The following is a 26,178-nucleotide window of genomic DNA, read 5'->3' on the forward strand; positions in this document are numbered from 1 at the left end:
CCGGAGTTGGTGATGGACAGGGGAGCCTAGTGTGCTGCAGTCCATGGGGCTGGAGTCAGACACAACTGAGTGACTGAACTGAACTGAACTGAACTGATTGCTGTAGTTCGCTTTTTTGGATTAGTAAAATGACTACTGCCACCTAGTGGTGGTATGGCGTAGTCAAGACTGGACAGGCAGGACAGAGAAGTCAGTTCAGACACAGAGACCTAAATTCAGGTTCACATATTCAATTGTGTTCTATCATTTCCTCCAAGCCACCATGTCTAAAAACAAATATATAACTTGTCCCTTCAATAAGTTCTCTTAAAGTAAGTGCTATTTATTAAGTGTGAGTGTGGCCAGGCATTGATCACTTTACACATAATTTTCCTTAATCTCAAAACAAGACTGAAGGGTAATGATTATTAGTCCCATGTATGAATGAGGAAAACGAAGATCATGGCATCTGGTCCAATCACTTCATGGGAAATAGATGGGGAAACAGTGGAAACAGTGTCAGACTTTATTTTTTTGGGCTCCAAAATCACTGCAGATGGTGACTGCAGCCAAGAAATCAAAAGACACTTACTCCTTGGAAGGAAAGTTATGTCCAACCTAGATAGCATATTCAAAAGCAGAGACATCACTTTGCCAACAAAGGTCTGTCTAGTCAAGGCTATGGTTTTTCCTGTGGTCATGAATGGATATGAGAGTTGGACTGTGAAGAAGGCTGAGTGCCGAAGAATTGATGCTTTTGAGCAGTGGTGTTGGAGAAGACTCTTGAGCGTCCCTTGGACTGCAAGGAGATCCAACCAGTCCATTCTGAAGGAGATCAGCCCTGGGATTTCTTTGGAAGGAATGATGCTAAAGCTGAAACTCCAGTACTTTGGCCACCTCATGCGAAGAGTTGACTCATTGGAAAAGCCTATGATGCTGGGAGGGATTGGGGGCAGGAGGAGAAGGGGACGACAGAGGATGAGATGGCTGGATGGCATCACTGACTCTATGGACATGAGTCTGAGTGAACTCCGGGAGTTGGTGATGGACAGGGAGGCCTGGCTTGCTGCGATTCATGGGGTCGCAAAGAGTCAGACAGGACTGAGCGACTGAACTGAACTGACAAATGAGGAAATATAGGCATAACTTCCCAGTGAGATGCTGCAGCTCTTACTTCTCATTACACTCTGCCTTCTGATGTGCTGCTGAGTACATTGTCCTTCTGTGATGCAGTTTTGATACCCTGGTGTCATGTTTGATCTTCCATCTGTTTCACTGCTTATCCACTTTCACTTATTTCATACTCCTTTGAGATTTTTCTTGTAGCTTTCAATTCTAACTGCCCAAATTTCTAGTCCAGATCTTTATAACATGCAGTTTTTTTTTTGTAGTATGTACCTGATTGACTTCTTTCAACATTTTTTGTGAATAAATTGTGAAATGATATAACTGCATCTTATTATAAACCTCCAAATTCAGAGAAGAATGCAGAATAAAAATGGAAAGTCCTTTGTCATCATTTTTTATCTGTCCCTAATCTCCAAAGAAGTAAGCACATATAATTTTTGACTTGTTGGCTTTTGGAATATAAATAAAACTATAATATTCCTCAGTTCAGTTCAGTTCAGTCGCTCAGTCCTGTCTGACTCTTTGCGACCCCATGAATCGCAGCAAGCCAGGCCTCCCTGTCCATCACCAACTCCCGGAGTTCACTCAGACTCATGTCCATAGAGTCAGTGATGCCATCCAGCCATCTCATCCTCTGTCGTCCCCTTCTCCTCCTGCCCCCAATCCCTCCCAGCATCATAGGCTTTTCCAATGAGTCAACTCTTCGCATGAGGTGGCCAAAGTACTGGAGTTTCAGCTTTAGCATCATTCCTTCCAAAGAAATCCCAGGGCTGATCTCCTTCAGAATGGACTGGTTGGATCTCCTTGCAGTCCAAGGGGCTCTCAGGAGTCTTCTCCAACACCACAGTTCAAAAGCATCAATTCTTCAGCACTCAGCCTTCTTCACAGTCCAACTCTCACATCCATACATGACCACAGGAAAAACCATAGCCTTGACTAGACAGACCTTTGTTGGCAAAGTGATGTCTCTGCTTTTGAATATGCTATCTAGGTTGGACATAACTTTCCTTCCAAGGAGTAAGTGTCTTTTGATTTCTTGGCTGCAGTCACCATCTGCAGTGATTTTGGAGCCCCCCAAAATGAAGTCTGACACTGTTTCCACTGTTTCCCCATCTATTTCCCATGAAGTGATGGGACCAGATGCCATGATCTTCATTTTCTGAATGTTGAGCTTTAAGCCAACTTTTTCACTCTCCACTTTCACTTTCCTCAAGAGGCTTTTTAGTTCCTCTTCACTTTCTGCCATAAGGGTGGTGCCATCTGCATATCTGAGGTTATTGATATTTCTCCCGGCAACCTTGATTCCAGCTTGTGTTTCTTCCAGTCCAGCGTTTCTCATGATGTACTTTGCATATAAGTTAAATAATCAGGGTGAGAATATACAGCCTTGACGTACTCCTTTTCCTATTTGGAACCAGTTCTGTTGTTCCATGTCCAGTTCTAACTGTTGCTTCCTGACCTGCATACAGGTTTCTCAAGAGGCAGGTCAGGTGTTCTGGTATTCCCATCTCTTTCAGAATTTTCCACAGTTTATTGTGATCCACACAGTCGAAGGCTTTGGCATAGTCAATAAAGCAGAAATAGATGCTTTTCTGGAACTCTCTTGCTTTTTCCATGATCCAGCAGATGTTGGGAATTTGATCTCTAGTTCCTCTGCCTTTTTAAAACCAGCTTGAACATCAGGAAGTTCACGGTTCACGTACTGCTGAAGCCTGGCTTGGAGAATTTTGAGCATTACTTTACTAGCATGAGAGATGAGTGCAATTGTGTGGTTTTGAGCATTCTTTGGCATTGCCTTTTTTTGGGATTGGAATGAAAACTGACCTTTTCCAGTCCTGTGGCCACTGCTGAGTTTTCCAAATTTGTTGGCATATTGAGTGCAGCACTTTCACAGCATCATCTTTCAGGATTTTAAATAGCTCCACTGGAACTCCATCACTTCCACTAGCTTTGTCCATAGTGATGCTTTCTAAGGCCCACTTGACTTCACATTCCAGGATGTCTGGCTCTAGGTGAGTGATCACACCGTCACGATTATCTGGGTTGTGAAGATCTTACCCTTTCTTATCTAGCAATATGTCTTGCAGATCTTTCTATCTCAGGGCTATATAATTTACACACAGTAGACACTCAAATGTTTGCAAAATAAATCGTAGATTTCAATTACATACTCCTTCTGTCTAAAAAAGTATTGTATTTTTCCCTCCATTTTCATCTAATTGAAGCATTTTTCTCCAAGGTTATAGGTTACTACGAAGCTCCTCTTCTTTTTGGCTAGTCTTAATCAAGGTCTCTTTCATGGTGGATAAAGCATAGTAATAAAGGTTATTTTCATTAAATATCAATAAAATGTATATGTGTATGTGTGTAGTGTCATTTTATTGGATAGTTATTCACATGTAAGTGCCAAATCTAACTTATTCTCTGATGTCTTATGTAAATTTCTAACCTCTTTACTGTCTCTGTACCTCAGTAGTTCTCAGTCTTTGGTGTGCATCGGATTTACTGGGGGACAAGTTATTAAAACCCAGGATGCCGGGCCTCACCTTCAGGCTTTCTGATTCAGTAGCTAAGATGTAAAGCATGCAAATTTCCAAGTTTCCATGTGATGCTGACCCACATTTTGAGGATCAAGCTCTATAAGACTCTTCTTTGATGTTTTATATCCTCTTAGGATTTCTTGATTTCTTCTTGGCATTCACTGTTTGCTGCACATAAGAACCAAAGCGTACAGAGAGCGCTGAAAATGGCTGCGGTGGATGTACTCCTCCAGAACGCGGCCAGCAAGGGCTCTGAAGGCAGAACCGAGGAGGATGGCACTTGTGCCCAAGGCTCGGACCACAAATTAAGGAACAATTTTCACATACGCAGAGGGTGGACTGCACTATCAGTTGCCCATTAATCCATACAACAGCATACGCTCTAGTGATCACAGTCTATAGCAGATGCATCATCTTTGAGTGTGAAAGATGGCATTATAATGCCGCTGCATCCAGAAAACTATTTTTATTCATTTTCTTCACTTCTTTTAAATATTTATTTGTTTTTTGGCTGCGGTGGGTCTTCATCGCTGCACAGGGGCTTTCTCTAGCTGTGAGGCGTGGGGGCTTCTCTCTAGTTGTGGTTTCTCATTGCACTGGCTTCTCTTGTTGGGGAGCATGGGCTTCAGTAGCTGCGGCTCATGAGCACAGTAGGTGCAGTTCCCGGGCCTTTAGGGAACAGGCTCAGTAGCTGTGGCATGCAGGCTTAGTTGCTCCAATGTATGTGGGATCATTCCAGATCACGGATCAAACTGGTATCCCTTGCATTGCAAGGCAAATTCTTTTGACCCAACAGGGAAGCCCTATTTTCTTCATTTCTTGATGGTAGCTCAGCCAAGTCAAATTCCAGATATTAAGTGAGCTGATACATCCAGTTAAGTATTGGGGTGGTCAAAAAGTTTGTTTGGTTTTTTCCACAAGATGTTATGGGAAGACCTGAACAAACTTTTATGCCAACTTAATAGTTTCATGTATTTCATTGTTATTATCAATTTTTCCCTGGTGTGATTTGCCTTGTAAAGTGATTGTCCAAGAATCCAGAATGGGTGAGACAGAAGTTCCTCTCTTCAAATGTCGTAAAATGACCGTATCTTTAACCATTTGATTTACAGAACTGTTTGCTTATATGTATATTGGGCAGAGAAAACATGTCATTTTATAAACTTGATTATCCAAAATACAAATGTAATGTTTGCATGTAAAACTTACATAATGGAGTGTTTATTCTTTAGAAAAATGAGATATAGGAGATATAGTTGTACTTCTAAGAATTTAATCTATAAGATGAATTATAATTCTCATAGAGGTTTACATATTTACATTTGGACCAAACATTTTAATGTTGCTGGATAATTAATGCACCAGAAATCAGGAAAATGTACGGGATTGATCAATATATTTGATCCATGTTGCTTCTTTGCTTGAAATATTTGTCTGAAGAAATTTTGCCATTGTTGGAAATGGAGTCTAAAAAGAAATTGCCTGAGTACTTTAACTATCACTTCAACAGTCACTCAGTCCTGTCTGACTCTTTGTGACACCATGGACTGCAGCACGCCAGGCCTCCCTGTCCATTGCCAACTCTCAGAGCTTGCTCAGACTCATGTCCATTGAGTCAGTGATGCCATCCAACCATCTCATCCTCTGTCGTCCCCTTCTTCTCCCGTCTTCAATCTATCCCAGCATCAGGGCTTTTTCCAGTGAGTCAGCTCTTCGCATCAGGTGGCCAAAATATTGGAGTTTCAGCATCAACATCAGTCCTTCCAATGAACACACAGGACTGATTTCCTTTAGGATGGACTGGTTGGATCTCCTTGCAGTCCAAAAGACTCTCAAGAGTCTTATTCAACACCTCGGTTCAAAAGCATCAATTCTTCGGCGCTCAGCTTTCTTTATAGTCCAACTCTCCCATCCATACATGACCACTGGAAAAACCATAGCCTTGACTAGATGGACCTTTGCTGGCAAAGTAACGTCTCTGCTTTTTAGTATGCTGTCTAGCTTGGTTGTAACTTTCCTTCCAAGGGGTAAACGTCTTTTAATTTCACGGCTGCAGTCACCGTCTGCAGTGATTTTGGAACCCCCCAAAATAAAGTCTGTCACTGTTTCCACTGTTTCCCCATCTATTTCCCATGAAGTGATGGGACCGGATGCCACAATCTTAGTTTTCTGAATGTTGAGCTTTAAGCCAACTTTTTCACTCTCCTCTTTCACTTTCACCCAAGAGGCTCTTTAATTCTTCTTCACTTTCTGCCATAAGGGTGGTGTCATCTGCATATCTGAGGTTACTGATATTTCTCTCGGCAATCTTGATTCCAGATTATGCTTCTTCTATCCCAGCATTTCTCATGATGTACTCTGCATATAAGTTAAATAAGCAGGGTGACAATATACAGCCTTGACGTACTCCTTTTCCTATTTGGAACCAGTTCTGTTGTTCCATGTCCAGTTCTAATTGTTGCTTCCTGACCTCCATACAGGTTTCTCAAGTGGCAGGTCAGGTGGTCTGGTATTCCTATCTCTTTCAGAATTTTCAACATTAGCTTTCACTAAATAGGCATTTATCCATAAAAATCTATGTGTTTTTTTTTTTAATGTGTTTGCTTAAATTTTGTATAAATGGCATTATAATGTTATGGATCATTCTTGAACTTCCTTTTGTCCCTCAACAATATATTTGCTTTAACTCCCATATAGTAATCTATTTTATATGCATAATTAAGTTTATGTATCAATTCCCCTGAAGTGGACATTTAGGTTGTTTCCAATTTTCAATGTGAGAATTCTTTAGTAAATGTTTTTGTGGTATATTTCCTTGAGCACATAGAGTATACAACCTAGAAAGGAAGTTAAGTAGTATACAAATATTCAGTTTTACCAAGTATTGCCAAATGCTCCCTGAATGAATTGTACCCATTACCTTGCCACTAGTATTAGTACTGTATAAAGGTTCTTGTTTCACATTTTCCCCACTGTCTGAATGTGAAAGTTTTAAATTTTGTCCAGCCTGAAAGTGAAATCACTTCTCATTTTTATATTTAAATATTCTTAATATTCATAATTATTGGCAATAGATAAAGGCTGTACTACCTTCCTTTTTTTTTTTTTTCTTTACTGGTTATTAGGTTTTTTGTTTTTCTGTCATCTATCAGGTATATACTATGTCAATTTTTGTCATAGTATATACTGTGTCTTATTTACTTTTTAGTGAATATAGATTTCTATATAATCTGAATAGTAATCTTATTCTTGGTTATATGCTGTGCAAGTACCTTTTCCAGGTCTGTGGCTTATATTTAAATTTTATTTCATGGCAATCTTGGTGTTGTTAGTTTTTAATTGTGATGCAATAAATGTCATCAGTCTTTCCCCTTAAAGCTTATATGTCTTCCTTTTCTTTTTGTATTGTTGAGGAAAACTTCCCTACTCCAATATCCTCAGAATGTTTTAAAGTTTGCCTTCTATATTAGGTCTTTAATCTATGTAAAATTATTGCGTATGCTGTAAGTAGCATCAATTAATATTTTCATATGGAATATGAATGGTACCAGCATCATTTATTGACTAATCTATACTTTCATCACTAATTTGTATGTTTGGTTCTGTTTGAGTTTTTAATTATGTTCCATTATTTTATTTACTTATTTATGCAGTGATGGAAAAAATAAATTTCTATTTTTCTATGAATTTATTCTATCCCCACCTTAGAACATTTCCAATCAGTTCAGTTCAGTTACTCAGTTGTGGCCGACTCTTTGAGATCCCAGAGACTGCAGCATGCCAGTCTTCCCTGTCCATCACCAACTTCCGGAGTTTACCCAAACCCATGTCCATCGAGTCGGGAATGCCATCCAACCATCTAATCCTCTGTCGTCCCCTTCTTCTCCTGCCTTCAATCTTTCCCAGCATGGGGGTCTTTTCAAATGAGTCAGTTCTTAGCATCAGGTGGCCGAAGTATTGGAGTTTCAGCATCAGTCCTTCCAATGAATATTCAGTCCAACTCTCAGATCCATATGTGACCACTGGAAAAACCATAGCCTTGACTAGATGGACATTTCTTGGCAAAGTAATGTCTCTGCTTTTTAATATGCTGTCTAGGTTGGAACATTTCCAAGCCTTTTATAATTTCAGTTGGGCAAACAATAGTCTATGGATATTAATTTGGTTCCTGTTATTGAATCAGTGTGGTAGTCATTAGTGTAGTCCACCCAGTGTTTCCAAGTTTTCTGCCTTCGAGGAAATAGTAGGATTGTATTTTCTCTTTGCATTTAGGCATGAACATACAGCCCTGGGATTTCTTTGGAAGGAATGATGCTAAAGCTGAAACTCCAGTACTTTGGCCACCTCATGCGAAGAGGTGACTCATTGGAAAAGACCCTGATGCTGGGAGGGATTGGGGGCAGGAGGAGAAGGGGACGACAGAGGATGAGATGGCTGGATGGCATCACCAACTCGATGGACATGAGTCTGAGTGAACTCCGGGAGCTGGTGATGGACAGGGAGGCCTGGCGTGCTGCGATTCATGGGGTCGCAAAGAGTCGGACACGACTGAGCGACTGATCTGATCTGATCATTTTTGTCCATAGGCTCATTCTTGAGCAGAAGCTTTAAATAGAAGCTCCAGAAGCCAGCCTGTGATTTGCCACAGTTTCCAATCCTGCCTTCCTGGCCAGTTATGGAAGCATGGAGGTGGAAATTCTTTGGTAGACATAGAGATGGATGTAGCACAGATGAGCTTCTGTGTACACGCAGCTGAGTACAAAATAAATCTCTGGTGTCTCTAAACCACTGAGATTTTTGGAGTTGTTCATTGCTCTAACATAATCTGGCATTTCCTGGCTAATACAGTTAATATTATATAATTTGAAATTTGATAATTAGGAAAATGGTAAACAAACATCTTACTTTTGTCAGGAGGTAATTATATTTTAATGTCCTTTTTTCCCAACTTCTTCCACTTCTTCTTTCAATTATATCACCTTAGTGCCCTCATACTCCCTGATACCTGTGCCCTCTTCAAATAACTGGAGCCAATTTTGAGGGCCTCTCCCAGCCTGCAGTTCCTCACTCAGCCTGAATCTTTTCCCTCAAGCCTACATTTCCTTTTCAGTGCTTATATTTTAAAAGATGATAACCTGGAAAGATAAATGTTTTACCTAAAATCTTTAATGATAAAGATCAAAATTATGACCCCATAGTGAAAGTTTATTCATGAAAATCTGGCTATCTCAGTTTCCTCTTTATCATATTGGTGTCTACTTACTTGACATAGCCAGTTTTAAACTGGCTGTGATATTAATATCCATAACTCTTTGTTGGATTTGATCATATTCACCTTTATTGACTCTTGTAGTTCTGGAATTTTTTGGATAAGAGGGTAAAGATAAGAAGTGAAGGGGACACTGAGAAGATACTACTCAGGCAGAAGTATCTTTTCCATATAATCTTTCCACAGATGAAGGGGCTTCCTTTATAGCTCAGTTGGTAAAGAATCCACCTGCAATGCAGCAGACCCCAGTTCAATTCCTGGGTGGAGAAGATCTGCTGGAGAAGGGATAGGCTACCCACTCCAGTATTCTTGGGCTTCTCTTGTGGCTCAGCTGGTAAAGAATCTAGCTGCAATGTGGGAGACCTGGGTTCAATCCCTGAGTTGGGAAGATCCCCTGGAGAAGGGAAAGGCTACCCACTCCAGTATTCTGGCCTGGAGGACTCCATGGACTCTATAGTCCATGGGTTGCAAACGGTCAGAAATGACTGAGTGACTTTCACTCATTCACTCCATGGATGAAAACTTCCTTCTAAACATGCAAAATCATCTTACATTACTGGAGGAGTTGACAGCAATGGATATGGGGAAAGGTGGAAATTAAAGCCTAGAGAGGGACTTCCCTGGTGGTCCAGTGGTTAAGAATCTTGCCTTACAATCAGGGGACATGGGTTTGATCCCTGGTTGGGGAACTAAAATCCTATATCCCACATGCTATGGACAGCTAAGCCTGTGTGCTGCAAAAAGGAATAATAAAAAGAAGAAGCAGAAGAAAAAAAGCTCAGAGAACTACATTTTTGACTGTTCACAGTTTGATATGAAATATATGAATCCCTGGATTGGAATGTTTGCCTCCTAACACCTGGTGTTAGGAGAGTTAGTGGACAGTCTGATGGTGATGATGAGCAATTTTGAATCATGGAGCATGGCAAACTTAACCATGTGGTGGTAATCCCACCTTGGAAGCTTTGCATTTGACAGAAAGTGAATACAGGATTTCTCAGAGAGAATGCATGTGTGAGAAGGGTTGTCATAACAGACATCACCCAAATTCCTATTTTGTAATGTATTAAAGACTCCTGATGAGGATTGAAGACATCCAGAAGAACCAAGTCAAGTATCGAAAGCTACCGTTTGTACCTGTTATAGTTTCACTGAAGAGTATCAAGTCTCTGTGATATTGAAATACTTTCTTGACAAACTTCTTCCTCCTTAAAAAAAACAAATGTTGATTGGTTAATTAAAATTTATCTCTCTCTTTTTAGGTGGTTCTTTGGAGCAATCAAGAGAACAGATGCTGAAAAACAGCTATTATATTCAGAAAACCAGACGGGAGCTTTTCTAATCAGAGAAAGTGAAAGTCAGAAAGGCGATTTCGCCCTTTCAGGTATGGGAATTGTCTGTGTGATTTAAGTATGGATTTGAGAGTCTGTAGTCATGTTCTTCTGTGTGAACATGGACATGTTAATTTTAAGTTTGCCTTCCTATCTTCAGAATAGTATCAACAATAAATGTACTGAACCGCTCTAGTAATATAAAAATTAGCAAAAAAAATTTTCTATCTATGGTTAGAAGTATCTGTAAATAGTTTCAAATACATACTCTCTAGGTATGAAATGAAAACTATATGGATCTGCCTGTGTTTTCACACTTTTGCATTATCTACTAGTCTATCCTTCTAGAGAATGATAAGCAAGAAGCAGAGTCTAAACTTGTCAGAATTGATCTTGCCATAATACTTTTTTTTTGTTTTACATTTCATTTGTATTTGCCTGGTAAATAGAAAATGAATTGAAATCCTGAATGCCAATGTGCTTAATTAACCCATGACATGTAACATTTGGTCAAATGTAGTTTTCTGGCTAAGAGTCAAGTATGTGTTTACTTAATAATATCTTAGAAGACAAGAAGCGTAGGGGACCCCAGAGTTATCTTTAAGCATTACAGGTGCTTATATATTAGGTAGTCATCAGTCAAAAGCTAGATTAAATGTTTTAGATCCTAGCATTAAAAATATAGAAGAAGAATATTTCCATGAGAAAAACACAGGAAAAGTAGGATTACTTGAGTCATATCTTTAAATAATTCCCAGGCTACAGTGACTGTTCTGAACACTTTATAAGTAGAATATTATGGAACAAAACAGCTTTATAGGCTTAGAATAAAATTACAAGGATATTGGCTGTTATGTGCTGAGAATACTCTAGCGCTTGCCTATGGATTTAGGAAGCTTTATAGGTTCTACTTGGAGACCAGCATATCATTATAGATTCCTTTTCAATGAAGTCAAGCCATTTAGAGTCTTGCAAACAAATTATCTGATTGCTGTGTATTCACTGGGGGGCAAGTAAATGCAGACCTTTATGTTCTGCTGAAAGGGAAATTTTCTCATTAGCCAGAAGGAGGGTGATACGGGAGAAAAATGGGGAAAACGGGTCTTTGATATATCTACATTCAAACAAACAAATGACCGAACAAGCCAATTGCTGACTTTGATTACCACTAACGATCTTCAGGTATATCAGTCATGAATTTATTTCTTAGTGCAGTTGTCTCCTAATCAGTCTGAATTGATGGTCTTCAATTTTGCTGACAGTTGTGCCACTAAAGGAAGGCAAATAATATCCCTTTTCTATCTCTGTCTTTCCCACATGAGTTTTCCTTCGAAGTATTGTCTTTATTCCTCCAGCAGCAACGGTTCGTAGCTGTCAGAGAAGAGCTTCACGAGGAAGCGTGATTTATTGATGCTGGGGCAGGCGCTGAGAAGCAGCAGCCCAAGGTTGGGGTGGGTGCTAATTGGCTTGTTGTGATCCTTGCACGGCTGTCAGCTCTTGTGAGGTCTGCGCTGATCTGGGGAGAGAGTTGGGGCCGTGACACCTCTCATAATGGCATGACACTAATTAGCTGTGGATTAGAGCAGTGCTTTTGGATATTACATATTATATGTGGTAGCCGGAGAATCTGTCTTCATTAGATGCATGACAGGTAGTTTTAGTGGCCTTACTGTTATTTGTCATTGGTAGAGAGTTGTTTTTCTGATGAAAAATGTAAAATTCTGGCTTCATGTCAACTGGTTCGGCTATTTCTTGACTTCAATCAATTGCTCTAAAGGAAATGATCATTGTTATTGCCATTAATATTAATTCAATGTTTGGTGTCCCATAAGCATTTATATTATTGTTTAAGGTACACTTTCAGAAAAATACATCTTGAAGGCTGAAAGATGACTTTCAGTTGAGTTTTTCAGAAAAAACACTGCATTGCACATAGTGATTTTACTTTAGGTAACTGCATGGGAAAATCTCTAGAGGAGGAGAGGGAGTTCCAGATTCATCCTCAGTGAAACCCTTTCAAAAGCAGGTGATACTAGACTGAAGATAGTCAAGAAATGACCACCCTGAGGACATGAGACAAAAGGGTTCATCAGCAATATTCAGGTTGATACATCTAATAGCTGATATCATTTTTTAATACTATTTCTGGAACAAATGTTTGAGTGCCTACTCTGTGCCAGGCCTTTGTTAAATCAAGGGCATCAGGGAGAGCAGGGCACTGTCTTAGGAGGGTTATAACCCTCCTGTTGTGAGATGAGAGAGGGCAGGGGCTAAGTCTAGGAGAGGGCATTTGGAAGGTTTCCCAGAGGAGGCCGCATTTGTGTTCAGTTTGCCTCACGAGGTAGCGGGGTGACAGTGATTATTTCTGGCAAGGCCAATGCACAGGGTTGTGATATGTCCAGTGTTATGTGGAATGGAGGGTGGAAAGGGGGAAGGATAGTGCAGGTGTGTGTGTGTGTGTGTGTGTGTGTGTGTGTAAAGCAGTGATGGAGGAGAGCAGGAATGGCCAAAAATGAGCCTGAAAAGTTGGAGCTGAACTGTTCAGGGCCTTGTATACCAGCGTGAGAAATGTGGACCTTTTTCTCTAGGTTCAAATATAGAAGGAGGTGTTAGGTAGAAAGTGCCTTGGGCTAAATGTTGGTGGCAGTGTGGAAAGCAGAACAGGTGAACGATTTATAGGTGATGGTCTGGGGAGCAGGGCTTCCCTGGTGGCTCAAATGGTAAAGAGTCTGCCTGCAGTGCGGGAGACTGGGCTTTGATCCCTGGATCGGGAAGATTCCCTGGAGAAGGAAATGGCAACCCACTCTAGTATTCTTGCCTGGAAAATACCATGGATGGAGGAGCCTGGTGGGTTATACAGGTCATGGGGTAGCAAAAAGTTAGACACAACTGAGCGACTTCACTCACTCTGGGGAGAAATGACAGGTAAACACAGAAGCATCATCGCTGCTGTCTGAAATCACAGGTGTGAGACAGCAGTCAGTCAGCATTCCATGGAGTGGGGCCTGGGAACCTACAGTTAGCCAGCTGCACTGATGCTTTGCTTGTCCCCAGAAGCCGCACGGCCCCTTTGTTACTCTCCTTTTTTTATGGGGCAAGTGCAGGAGTGGCCTTAGGGCGCTCGAGAGCAGTCTGAGTTTGTTGTTGTTGTTCAGTCGCTAGGCCATGTCTGACTCTTTGTGACCCCATGGATTGCAGCACACCAGGCTTCCCTGTCCTTCACTCCTGGAGTTTGCTCAAACTCATGTCAATTGCATCGGTGATGCCATCCAACCATCTCATCCTCTGTCTCCCCCTTCTTCTCCTGCCCTCAGTCTTTCCCAGCATCAGGGTTTCTTCCAATAAGGTCTGTTCTTTGTGTGTGGCCAAAATATTGGAGTGTCAGCTTCAGAATAAGTCCTTCCAAAGAATATTCAGGGTTGATTTCCTTTAGGATTGACTGGATTGATCTCCTTGCTGTCCAAAGGACTCTCAAGAGTCTTCTCCAGCACCACAGTTTGAAAGCATCAATTCTTCAGTGCTCAGCCTTCTTTATGGTCCAACTCTCACATCCATACATGACTACAGGAAAAACAACAGCTTTGACTATATGGACGTTTGTTGGCAAAGTGATATCTCTGGTCTTTAATATGCTTTTTAGATTTTTCATAGTTTTTTTCCAAGGAGCAAGTGTCTTAATTTCATAATTGCAGTCACCATCAGCAGTGATTTTGGAGCCCAAGAAAATAAAACCTATCACTGTTTCTACGTTTTCCCATCAATTTGCTATGAAGTGATGGGACTGGGTGCCGTGATCTTAGTTTTTTAAATGTTGAGTTTTAAGCCAGCTTTTTCACTCATCTTCTCCTGTGAGCACACTAAAACTGCAACTAGCGGCAACATCCATCAACAGGAGGACGTTGGAACCCACCAAAAAAGATACTCCGTGTCCAAGGACATAGGAGAAGCAGCAATGAGATGGTAGGAGGGTACAATCATATTAAAATCACCCGCCAGGTGGGCGACCCACAAACAGGAAGAACAACAGTACCAAAGAATTTCTCACACTGTTGCAAATGTTCTAGGCCCCACATCAGACTTCCCAGCCTGAGGATCTGGCAAAGGGACTGGGAGTCCCCAGGGAATCTGACTTTGAAGAACAGTGGGATTTGATTACAGAACTTCCATGGGACTTGGGGAAACAGAGACTCGTGGAGGGCACAGACGAAACCTTGTGTGCACCCGGAGCCTGGGGAAAGGAGACTGAGCCAGACCTGCCTGCCAGTGCTTGAGGGTCTCCTTCGGAGGGGTGCGTTGGCCGTGGTCTGCTGTGCAGACACGGGCACCGGCAGCAGCAGCAGTCCTGGGAGGCGCATGTTGGCATAAGTCCTCTTTAGCTCTGCCATACAGCCCATGGGCTCCAGGACTGGTTTGCCTTTCTGGGAATGGGTCGCCTCAAGCCAAACACCTAACAGGGAGGGAGCACAGGCCCACCAATCAGCAAATTGGATTAAAGGTTTACTGAGCATGACCCTGCCCACTAGAGCAAGACCCAGTTTTCCCCACAGCCAGTCCCTCTCATCAGGAAACTTGCACAAGCCTCTTAGCCTGATTTTGGATATCAGCTGTTTGCAGGGTGGTTTGGAAAGCCCAGCTCCTCTGGGCTTTGGCACTGTGGGAAATTGTAGCTCCTCTTTTGTGGAAAAGGAAACCATAGGACCTGTCAGAAGTATAATAGAATTCAGGTGCAGCCCTTCTTACTGCTCAAAGCGGGTTGTGGGGGGACAGGCCCAGTGGGCCCAGTATCATGCAGTTTAGAAGGAGCTCCTGGGGCTTTTTGCTAGAGAGTCCTGTTTGTCTCTGTCAGTGATGGCTTGAATCAGGGCAGAGGTTTAGCAAATAGAGGATAGGGCATGGAGGTGAGAAATATTTAAAAGATAAAGCCGACAGGAATTGGTGGCTGATCAGAAATGAGATAAAATAAGGGAGAATGGATAATCTATGGTAACTGTGATTGGGGGAAACCAGTCACCTGAGCCATGATGAAGTCCATACGAAGACATGCTTGGAGAGAGGAGAAGGAACCAAAGGAAATTAGTTCAGAGGTGTCTGAAGCAATTGCAGGAGGGCATATCTATTTTTTAACTTGTGTCTGCTGAACTGAGAACTCACTGTGATACATCTCCATTACATTGAACACATAGGTCCCATGGAATGTGCAACACTTTTATAATAGTACTTTGTGATTGCTTTGAAGCCTGCTATCTACTCTTGAGAATATAAGGTAGGTCTCTGCAGCAACATAATTTAATTTTTAAAATAAATATACTAGAATTTTTAGAACTGAAGTATCACACAAATAGCAGAACTGCCTTTACAGAAAGGATATCACTTTATATGAAAGGCCATAGCTGGGGCAATTTAATATGTTAATATGTTCATTAAGGGCAGCTTCAATACCTGGAAGTGGCCAGAATCACTGAAAGAAATTTCTGAATCATATGGCTGATTAACCTGAGTGATACCATGGACTTATAACTTGGTAAATATTTCTGCATGCCTTCTAAATTCATTCTGAAGGCAATTCAAAAAACAATGCGAACAGCAGCAGCTTCATCAGGGAAGAAGTGTACCCTTTCAGGTTGACCTTGTGTGTATCCTTCATGTTGAACTTACATATTCAAAGACTCATTTACATTTATGAGTTACTCTTTCAGTGTAGGTAAAAACGTGCTTTTCAAACTAGGTGATACACTCCTTGAGCCGAAGCAACATACTTTTATTGCTTCTGTTTCATGCTTCTTCTCTATCTCCATGGTTTCTAGAACAGTTTGTAAAGATGGTAGATGCTCAAACACTCATGTATTTACCCTGTCGTCTACCAGCAGCAAAGATAAGCAAGGCCATTGTCGCTTTGTTAAACCTCAGAGGTCTGGACCATGTAAGATCACAAATAATACTGTGTGCTGTGTTTCAGACTTCTGTTAGAAAAAAGACAGCTTCTTACCTTAACAAATTAGTTGTTTTCAGGTAATAAGACTTGTAGGGAAGACAGAATTGGAGAAGGATGTCATTGGCACTGTGGCCCTGTATCTCTCTGCCTGGCCCAGAATTCAGACCCAAACCCACCTTTCACTAACCGCTGAGATACCACTATCGCTCCCAAACTTTCTAAGACCTGCTGACTCATTCTAATCGGATGCTGACCAATGGCCAAAGGCTGTGTGTTTCATTATCAGTCCCCCCAGCCTCCATTTAGTTTTCATTTAAAATTAATGTGGACATAGTGTCCACAAGAGAATGTCAGGAATTCTATTACTATTAGCCATGGATATAAATACAATCATATATCCCAAGGAAGGGCAAGTAATAATTGGTTGGGAAAAAAGTGCTCCTTCAATTTATTATGCAATGAAATGTCTATGGATTAGGGAGCATTTTGATATTGGTTAGAGATGTTTTGCTTTTTAAAAAGTGCAAACGGTGCAGAAAGAAAATTCTATGTTAACAATTCCAGTATCTCACATAAAATGTATTAAATTTTAAACATGTTGGTGCCATCTTAGAAAATGCCTTTTAATTAAAGTCATAATTTAGTTGTGTTCAACTTAATTGCAAATATCACTGCCCATAATAGCAAGTGGTGTTTTTTGGTAAGTAATCATATTATGCCTGCCTTTTCTTAACATTACTACTGATAAATTATATTTCAGATGTTTTACTCTATAAAGTAAAATTAACGTTTTATTATGTAGTACATATATCTATGTTTATGTCTGTATACACATACACACACACACACACACACACACGATACACAGGCAAAAAACTTTTGTCTCCAGGCATCCAAATTCAATATGGATTATTATATTTTTGGATAGTAGGACATTGCCAGACCTGAGGTGTCAAACCAGTTCTTTCTGGATCTTGGGCTTTGATAATCTATGAACTTGATGCTTTCCAACTGGGGAAAAGGGGGAAGGATTAGGACAAGAGTTGAACAGCGGAATACAAAGGAGGCATAGATAAGGAAGAACGTTTGAGGCATTGTGCTGAGTTTTTGATTGAACAGGAAACTAAGATATCTTGACTTTGGAAAGGAGAGTCAGAGACTCACAGGCCTTCCAATTCCTCCTCCTTACCACCAGCCTTGAGAAAGTTAGTTTAGTTTATATCTCAGGGAAATAATAACTAAATAAATGTTTATATTTCAAGGTTACCTGATTCTTAAATAAAGTGTCCAGTTTCTTTTTGTTACACTAAGTGGAGAAAACATGTTATTGAAAAAACAAAACAAAACAAAATTGTAACATTAAGCCTAACGAGAATATTTCACACGATGTTTACACAAACATGGATGTTGTCTACAATGCTGAATGCTATATGTGTACCTTTATTTTAAAACCAAAACACTACGCTGACTTCTATTTTCTGGTCCCCCCTCTTCGCAACTGCCGCCAAGCAGGGCTTTCAGTCAAGCATGTGCTCCCTCTAGTGGCATATCAAGAAATAGCATGCCGTTATGGAAACAATAGAGGTTTTTTTGGTTTAGATTTTCTGTTTCCACGACTCATTAATTTATAGAAAGGGGAAGAATATCTGATTTTTAGTTGAAAAGAAGTTTCTAATTTTAAAATATCTCTAGCATCTTGTGCTATAAATAAAACCACATCCAACTGGCAATAATTTTATTAATTTCAAAAAATTGACCAAGCTTTGTATTTTCTTAATGATTCAGGTTATCTATTTTCCCTGTCCTGATAGTTACATAAGATGTGTTCATGATATACAAAGTAAATGAAATATACACAATCCAATTTAATAAATGAGTAGCTCTAATTTTTAAACTATATATTTCAAATGATACATGTATATTAGCTACTTTATAACTATTTGTCAGCATTGCATCAATCATGAAATCATTTCTAATGCATCTTAGAAACATGCTTTGCCTCAGGTTATTAGATGCTTTGGCAAGGGAACTACAAATTAAGAAAGTATTCTGTTGTCTTAAAAGTCTAGCCATGGCAGAGACTAAATTTATTTTCCTATTTGTTTCAGTGGGTCAGGGGCCTTCCTTAAATCCTCTTTCATAGCTATCTCCTTTTCACTTGCAGAAATCTTTTTCCAGAAGTAAAATATGGAGGAAAAACCATAAAAGGAAAGAAGCAAAAATTATATTTCTATTTTCATGTACTTTTAGTAAGCATCATTTTCTTTATATCTTTTATGTGTATAATCCTGAACAAAATGATGATCCACGCCTTAAAGAACTTGTGATTTATTCATTCATTCATCAAATACTTATTTAATGCCTACTATGTGCAGTTGGTATTCAGAAGGCTGGGCTACAATGGTAAACATGACAGTCCCTGCCCTCATGAAGTGTACCTTCTAGTTGGCAGTGGAGGGGAAATGCCAACTAAATAGAAAAGACACACTTTTATAGGAAAGGTATCTACTTATTTGTTGTGTTAACTGTGGTTTTTACAAGACTAAGCGAATAGTTGAAATCAGGGAAAACATTTTGATTTTCTGTATTGAATAGTGATGGATTGGAGTAGAAATGGGGATTGCTTCCTTACACTGGAAATTTGAGAGAAATCTGGAAGCAGAATTTTATTCTGAGGTTATCTAGGTTGGGACGATGAGGTCATCAGAGTGACAGTTGGATTCTCCCGTCAATAGTAATAAACTCAGCAGCATGGTTGCATGGGTTTGGCTTTTTTCTCTTAGTAGCAATGTGGCTTTGGGCAAATCACTCAGCCTCTGTGTGCCTCAGGTTCCTCCTTAGCAAGCAAGAAAGAGTTAGTTGCTCAGTTGTGTCCAACTCTTTATGACACCATGGACCTCCTCTGTCCAAGGGATTCTCCAGGCAGGAATACTGGAGTGGGTTGCCATTTCCTTCTTTGGGGGATCTTTCCAACCCAGGGATCGAACCAGGGTCTCCAGCCTTGCAGGCAGACTCTTTCCTGTGTGAGCCACCAGGGAAGCCCTCTTTAGTAAAATGGAGATTAAAGATAGTATCTACCTCCTGGTGGTATTTGGATTAGACGAGTTAGACCAGTTAATGCATGAGAAGTGCTTAGAACACTGCCTGGCACTAAGCTGGCAATGTAAATATATGTTATTGTCATTAAAATTCAAACCTAAGCCTTTGGAGAGCTTGTACCATGATCCTAGCTTAGTGTCATGGCTTAATGATGGGACTCTGAAACTGTCAATATGGTCATTGCTGTCTGGGATGGCAGGAAGAAGACATTGGCTTTGTTCTTTTCTCTTTGAAATTTGTGCTGTAACTTCAGCACTTTGCTATATTTATTTTGGTAATTTAGGTTGCAAAAAATGAGGGTTGGATACTTTAATGAAGCTGCTATTGGGTGGGAGGGTTGCCCAGTAGACAGGGCAGAATCCTAAGCGTCAAGCACTATACTCCACATGCAGCCCATTGTCTTTTCCTGCAGGTGCCTTTGTCATAACGATGAGTCTTCAGAATTTTCAGATTTTATATAAATGTTTAAGTTTGTGTCCCAGTTTTATCTTCTGGAAAGTAGCAGTCATAATTTTTCTCTACCTAATTCAAATGTTATGATGACTATGTTTATTTCCTTGTTAGAATGCTAGACATTAGAGAATCTGAACTGGAAAGGACTTTCAAGACACTTATTTTGTAATTGATGGAACTGGAGACAAGACAGAGTAAGTTGCTCATCAAAGGTAACCTAACTAGATCTGAGCATGCTGCTGCTAAGTTACTTCAGTCATGTCTGACTCTGCGACCCCATAGACGGCAGCCCACCAGGCTGCCCCGTCCCTGGGATTCTCCAGGCAAGAACGCTGGAGTGGGTTGCCATTTCCTTCTCCAATGATGAAAGTGAAAAGTGAAAGCGAAGCCGCTCAGTCTTGTCCAACTTGCAGCGACCCCAGGGACTGCAGCACCAGGCTCCTCCATCCATGGGATTTTGCAGGCAAGAGTACTGGAGTGGGGTGCCACTGCCTTCTCCAAGATCTGAGCATAGCTAGTTCCAAAATTGGATCTTTGGGCAGCTTTTAAATCTTGTTCAGAAGTCACATTGCTTTCTTTAAAATATCCTGGATCAATCAGATGTTGATCCTGAATCTCAGTGGTTTACTCCTGTGACACGTTGATTGGTCACACTTGGTTAGATTCTGTCCCAGATAGAAAGCCTAGGTTTATTTCCATACAGCTTTCATTCTGGGACTTAGGTCAAAGGAGTAGCCACTGACCTAGCTATGGCACTCTCCTGGTGGAGAGCAGAAGGTTGAAGGGGCAAGGTGGGAGGAAACCTGCTATTCAAACTCTTTACAACTTTTCCTGGGATGTGCCATATGTTGTTTGCCCCCACTCCATAGCAAGTTACACACCCACATCCTAAGTCAAAGTGATGGGGAAGGATGCTGCACCTATTAGAAGCCAAGAAAGAATGATTGATTCACTGGCCTCATGTCTCACATAATTGTGTGTATGTGTGCATGCTCAGTTGCTTAGTCGTATCCAACTCTTTGCAACTCTATGGACTGTAGCCCACCAGGCTCCTCTGTCCGTGGAATTCTCCAGGCAAGAATACTGAAGTGGGTTGCCATTTCCTTCTCCAGGGGATCATCCTGACCCAAGGATTGAACCCATGTCTCTTACTTCTCCTGCACTGGCAGGCGAGTTCTTTACCACTAGCGCCTCTAATTAAATGCTATCAAAGGGCTCAAAAGCCAGTAGGAGAAGGCCAGTGTAAATACGCAGGAGCAGCACTGTGGAATGAATTCAACAGCAGAAGTCTATTAACAGTGGGATATGAAGGACCAAGTGAGTCACTGCTTGCTCAGGTCTGGAGGCTTAATTGAGGAGGAGAGCCTGAGCTGGAGCTTGAAAAATGAACTTGTCTCTAAAATATAAATAGAACAACATTCTAGTTGGAGTAACTAGTTCGTGCAAATGCACAGAAACAGGAAACATCATGGTGCCTTCCAGAAACTACCAATAAGTGTTTAAACCTTGAGGGTAGGGTGCAGAAGAGAATTCCATTAAGGTGTATGACCATTAGGCAATGGGGCACACTTGAAGAGCTTTAAAAAGGAGAATCATAAATTCAGATCTGGGTTTTAGAAGGTGACTCTGGTGACTGTGGAAGATAGACAGAGATGTTGGAGACAGGGAAAGCAGCGGCCCAGAAGAGAGAAACTGAGGGGACACGCCATAGGGTGATGGTGATGGGGAGTACAAATAGGATATAATGCTCAGTTGGAGATGAGAAATCAGGAAGACAGAGGAATCAGGGGAGATCCTTGAATCTCTAGCTTTGCTGTCTGGGTTTCAGGATGGCAATGCTGTTCGCTGAGAGAGAATATTCAAGTGGGGAGGAAACTGGGGAATAAGATCATGGGAATTAAAGTTGTGACTTGGTACATCTGAGGTGCCGCAGGGGTCAGGAAGGTGCACTGGAGAGAGAGACTGGGGGGTCATCGCACCTCTAGTACAGTCAGCTGAAGCCGCGTGTCTGCAGTGTTATCAAAGATAGTTGTGAGAGCTGAGGTGGTGGTCCAGGTCAGAACCAATATAGAAGGAGAAGATGTAGGCAGAGAAGACTCAGAACTAGTAAGAATAAGAAAAGTGGAATCACAGCATTGGATGGAAGAATGTTCAACCTGTGTTTCCCTTAAAAGGTGTCAGTTGCAGAAATAGACCTTCTCTGTAGCATTATCCTAATCTTGGGATTAAATAGTACCCATAAGCCTACTTGCTCCCTGAGCTGTGAGCAGTGACTTGTGAGAGTAGCTTAAAAATACTTGCTGTTTGGCAATAGAAGGAGACAGTTAGTGGAGGGATTAAGTGTGTGCTATGGGATTCAGCATTTTGTTGCCTGGTTTCAACTCATAGAATGAAAATTTACCTGCTTTGTATCCAGGGGAAATTTACTTAATCTCCCTCTACTTTGTTTTCTGCTCTGTAAAACAATGAAGAAATATCCACATCCCTTAGGGTTGGTATGAAAATTAAATAAAATATGACATAAAAAGGCACTTAGCACAGTGCTTGCTTAAGGCGGGTGCTCATTAAAAATCCAATTGGTTTTATGTTTGTGTGTAAAGAGTACTACCTTTTGCACAGGAAGATGGAGGTGTTGACGCCCCCCTTGCACTGAAACATGTACTTTGAACTCTTTTTCTGGGGATAGTGATGAATCATGGTGAGTATCCATGGTTGTTCACCTGATTCATACCTGAACTAGTCAGAGGCATTAGGAAGATGGTTGGCCAGCCTTCCAAAAGCAGCCTATGACTAGGAGATGGCTTGTCTTTATGTGACATGTTTACTTGAACATGACCAGAGCTGTGTTTGCCACCAGCTATGACAAATGAAGCCAAATCTGAACAGACCTGTGTACACTTCACCTAATACTTGTCTGAACTAAACAGCAGGAACACATCTTATATCAAGGGTCCTCATTGGGTATGGAGAATGAGAGCTCTCTGCTTTTGGAAATGTGAAGGAATAATGAGCAAATGACCAAAAGTTGTCTTGCATATGTGAAAACAATGAAAAAATGGAAGGAGACAGTATTCTGCTATGAAAATCAATTAGTTAATACATGAGAAGGTCCTTTGTATTTTCCCAAGGAGGTAAAAATTCATTTCAAAGTATTTCAATTATCTTTCATTACATTTCTCCATGACTTTCATGTTCATTCTGTTTAACATGTCTACTACTTACTGAGATGGGGTGCAAAGAAGGAGAAGAGGGATTCAGGGCTTGAGTTCTCCATCACAGAGAAGGCTTCCTGAGAGTTTGGGGTGAGTTTGATAGGGAAGATAAAGGTGGTATTCTAAAAGTCCTCAAACATTCTCCTAAGAAATCAGTCAATTTCTTGAAAAAAAGAGAAACAAAACAGGAAACAGGAAATAATTGTTAAAGGTTTCTCCTATTTCTACTGTCATTAACAGGGCACCCTAGATGACTAGACGTGGATTCCAGCCCTGCAAACTACTAGCAGTTGATTTTGAAACTCTAGGTTCATCAGTAAAAGAGGGATTTAGACTCAGTCATATGTAAAGTTTCTTGCCATTCACGTATCATGTTTTCCTTTTTTTGATAGACTAGTAGAATTTGCAAAAGCTGTCTAGAGTAATATTGCTTTTCCCAAGAAATCCCTTACAATTTTAACTTTCTAAGTGGAGCATTAAACCTCCCAGAAACCCCAGAGAACCAGCCTGTCCCAGTGTTGGGCAATTCATTTAATTAGAAATTCTTTCTTATGTTTGGCAGATATGCCATTTTATTTGATTGTATATCATTTCATTTGTGAATGTGTTTACTTCTACAAAAGCTTTCAAGTTGGCTTACATTGCTGAAACAGAGCTAAACATAAAAAAATAAGCAAACATTAAAAAAAAAACCCATAAAATACAGCTAAACAGTAAAAAAGACAAATCAATGAAAAAGAACAGAGAAATAGATCTTGCTGAGCCTCTAATGGGAGATAATTATCACAATTTAGAAATCAGTTTAGCTTGGGGTTCTCTTGCAGTTAAGGCAGAAATGGAACCATATTGTGCTTCTCACTGGGTTATGTGAGAAGAGATGCATTATGATTTTAAGTGTCAAGTTCAAAGAGAAATGAGTTCATAGAGGTCTTTATATAAAGAATATCAAGTATCTTAATAGACAGTCTTGAATAATGTGTGTGGACATTGTCTCAGGTGGTTAATTATGTTGCCTCTCTATAAAGTGGGAAGCATTATGTATATGCTTTTATTTTAAATTCACTATACTTTTATTACAGTTGGTTTGAAAAAACAGAATGAGTAAAATATTCACAAATCTGCCAATCTAGCACAACTATTATCCTGTTGGCAAATTAAATCATCTCAGCCCTCATGCAATTATGGTTTTCACAAGAACCTCAGCTGGGTTTCTTCAGCAGGAAAGGACCCCAGGACATAGCAGCAGCCAAATGTATCCTCATGTTTGTAATTATACTCTTAATTTTTTACCCCACTTATTACACCGAACACATTATATATTTTTCTTGTTACTACATAATTTTTATGATTTTATTTTTAATTCTCAATTTTAAGATTTGCTGCAATTTACCAGTCATTTCATGCTATAAAAATGTTGCATAAATATCCTTACACTTATTGCTTTCCCTGTTTTGGATGATGAACAGTGGTTAGTTTCCCATACAATGCTCTCATTGAATTTCAAGTTGGAAACTGGCTCACCTTAGTGGCAGTCTAATAACCAGCCCTTTGCAATGTGTTGATGTATTTACTCTTAAGAATGTTGATGGTGATATTGCTTATTACATTTTCTGTGTTTTTCTTTATGAGGACTCATGTGAGAAATTTCTCTCATTTCAGTACCAGAAATCATGTGTTTTTTTGAATAAGAATTTATTAATATTTTCTTCAGGGAATCAGGTAACTGAATGATTTTCCCTCATGGCTGTGAGCTGTCAAAAATGCAGAGAGCCAAATCTTCGGTGCATATCTAGCAAACATGAATGGAATGGAAATCTAAAGAATACCTTACATACAGTATACCAGCCTCGTTTCTGGAGTCATCATCCTTTTCTTTCCTTTTTGTCCTATTTCCTTCATCCACTTCCCTTAAATTTTATTCTATTTTGATGATTTATGCAAGCTTTTGGAGCTTTCTGGAACAAAGCAGAGATATAACTAAATAAATACATGTAAATACTTGAATTATTTCCTTAGGGTAAGTTTTGAAAAGTAGAAGCACTGGCTTTCGTGTCACATTAAATCTTAACCCAGTGAAAAATTATCAGTAGGAAACTGAGATAATATAATCCATGGATGTAAATTCCTGGTGATTTATTGCCCATGTAATACTAAGTGAGAAGTTAGAGTCCTGAGAGGAATAAACAGTCAAATTGATTCCCAGAGACTTTCTGTGCAATATCAGTTCAGTTCAGTCCAGTCACTCAGTCGTGTCTGACTCTGCGACCCCATGGACTGCAGCACGCCTGTCTATCGCCAACAGGCAATGTTGAGCTTACTCAAAGTTTGAGTTTACTCAAACTCATGTCCATCGAGTTGGTGATGCCATCCAACCATCTCATCCTCTGTCGTCCCCTTCTCCTCCCACCTTCAATCTTTCCTAGCATCGGGGTCTTTTTCAATGAGTCATTTCTTCGCATCAGGTGGCCTAAGTATTAGAGTTTCAGCTTCAGCATCATGTCTCTAGCTCTGTGCAATATCAGAGGCTGCGAATGCTTTTTTCGTGTAAAACTGTGGTAATGTTTTTAAATTAAATTATGACAAAATATCGATTGCTATAATTATGTATTAATTAAAGTGATGCTCATCTTTGTATGATATTATAGGTATAAACAACAAAATTGATTATTTTGTTCTGAAATTTTAAGAGCCAGCTTTGACAGGGATTGGCCTGCCTTTGTAAGGAATTAGACCATATAGGTCTTGAGGATAAGACCAGTGGTTTTCTCAAAAATATTCTAAGTATTTGGACAGACATGTGATTCAAGCTCATGGATTTCTGTGCTATATAATATGGAAGAGGCAGTTGATTTTTGCCTGTAAGTATAATTGTTTATATTGTCTTTGACTAAAACGTACATCAACGGGTTTCCTGGACCAGTAACAATGCTGGAAGACCTCAGGACACGAGAGCTGTCAGATGTATCCTCAAATAGCTTTTCTCAAAAAATTCTTAACTGGAGTATAATTGGTTTATAATGTTGTTTTGGTTTCTGCCACATAACGACGTGACTCAACCATAAGTATACATATGTCCCATGCCTCTTGAACCTCCCTCCCATGCCCCACCCTTCAAATAGCTTATTTTAGTTAAGTTGTTTGAGTCACCTAATATAGATATTCTCTTAAAGAGTCTTCACTTAACCTACCAGTTTAGTAGTCAGACTTACTGACTGATGTTCGTAGCTCACTGAAT

The 26,178-nt window shown here is 40.2% G+C and overlaps 1 protein-coding gene and 2 long non-coding RNA genes across 4 annotated transcripts in view; 1 reads left to right on the top strand and 2 right to left on the bottom strand.

The window, feature by feature from the left end:
* FRK (fyn related Src family tyrosine kinase) overlaps nt 1-26,178 on the top strand; it is a 107,399-nt gene that overhangs the window by 52,908 nt on the left and 28,313 nt on the right. For both annotated transcript variants that reach the window (XR_009738439.1, XM_061427512.1), the window contains exon 2: nt 10,179-10,300. Coding sequence is in view for 1 of the 2 variants with exons in the window: in XM_061427512.1 (XP_061283496.1) it covers nt 10,179-10,300 (122 nt within the window). In the remaining variant the exon portion in view is untranslated. The remainder of the gene's footprint in view (nt 1-10,178; nt 10,301-26,178) is intronic.
* On the bottom strand, nt 8,968-17,787 carry LOC133253816 (uncharacterized). Its single transcript, XR_009738446.1, has 2 exons — nt 17,447-17,787; nt 8,968-10,124 (listed from the first exon to the last, which is right to left on the bottom strand). It is a non-coding gene; the product is annotated as an uncharacterized LOC133253816 (long non-coding RNA).
* LOC133253815 (uncharacterized) overlaps nt 24,474-26,178 on the bottom strand; it is a 57,097-nt gene continuing 55,392 nt past the window's right edge. The window contains exon 4 of the long non-coding RNA XR_009738445.1: nt 24,474-24,898. This is a non-coding gene — a long non-coding RNA (uncharacterized LOC133253815). The remainder of the gene's footprint in view (nt 24,899-26,178) is intronic.

Source organism: Bos javanicus, chromosome 9 (assembly GCF_032452875.1).
Source record: "Bos javanicus breed banteng chromosome 9, ARS-OSU_banteng_1.0, whole genome shotgun sequence".
Taxonomy (NCBI): Eukaryota; Metazoa; Chordata; class Mammalia; order Artiodactyla; family Bovidae; genus Bos; species Bos javanicus.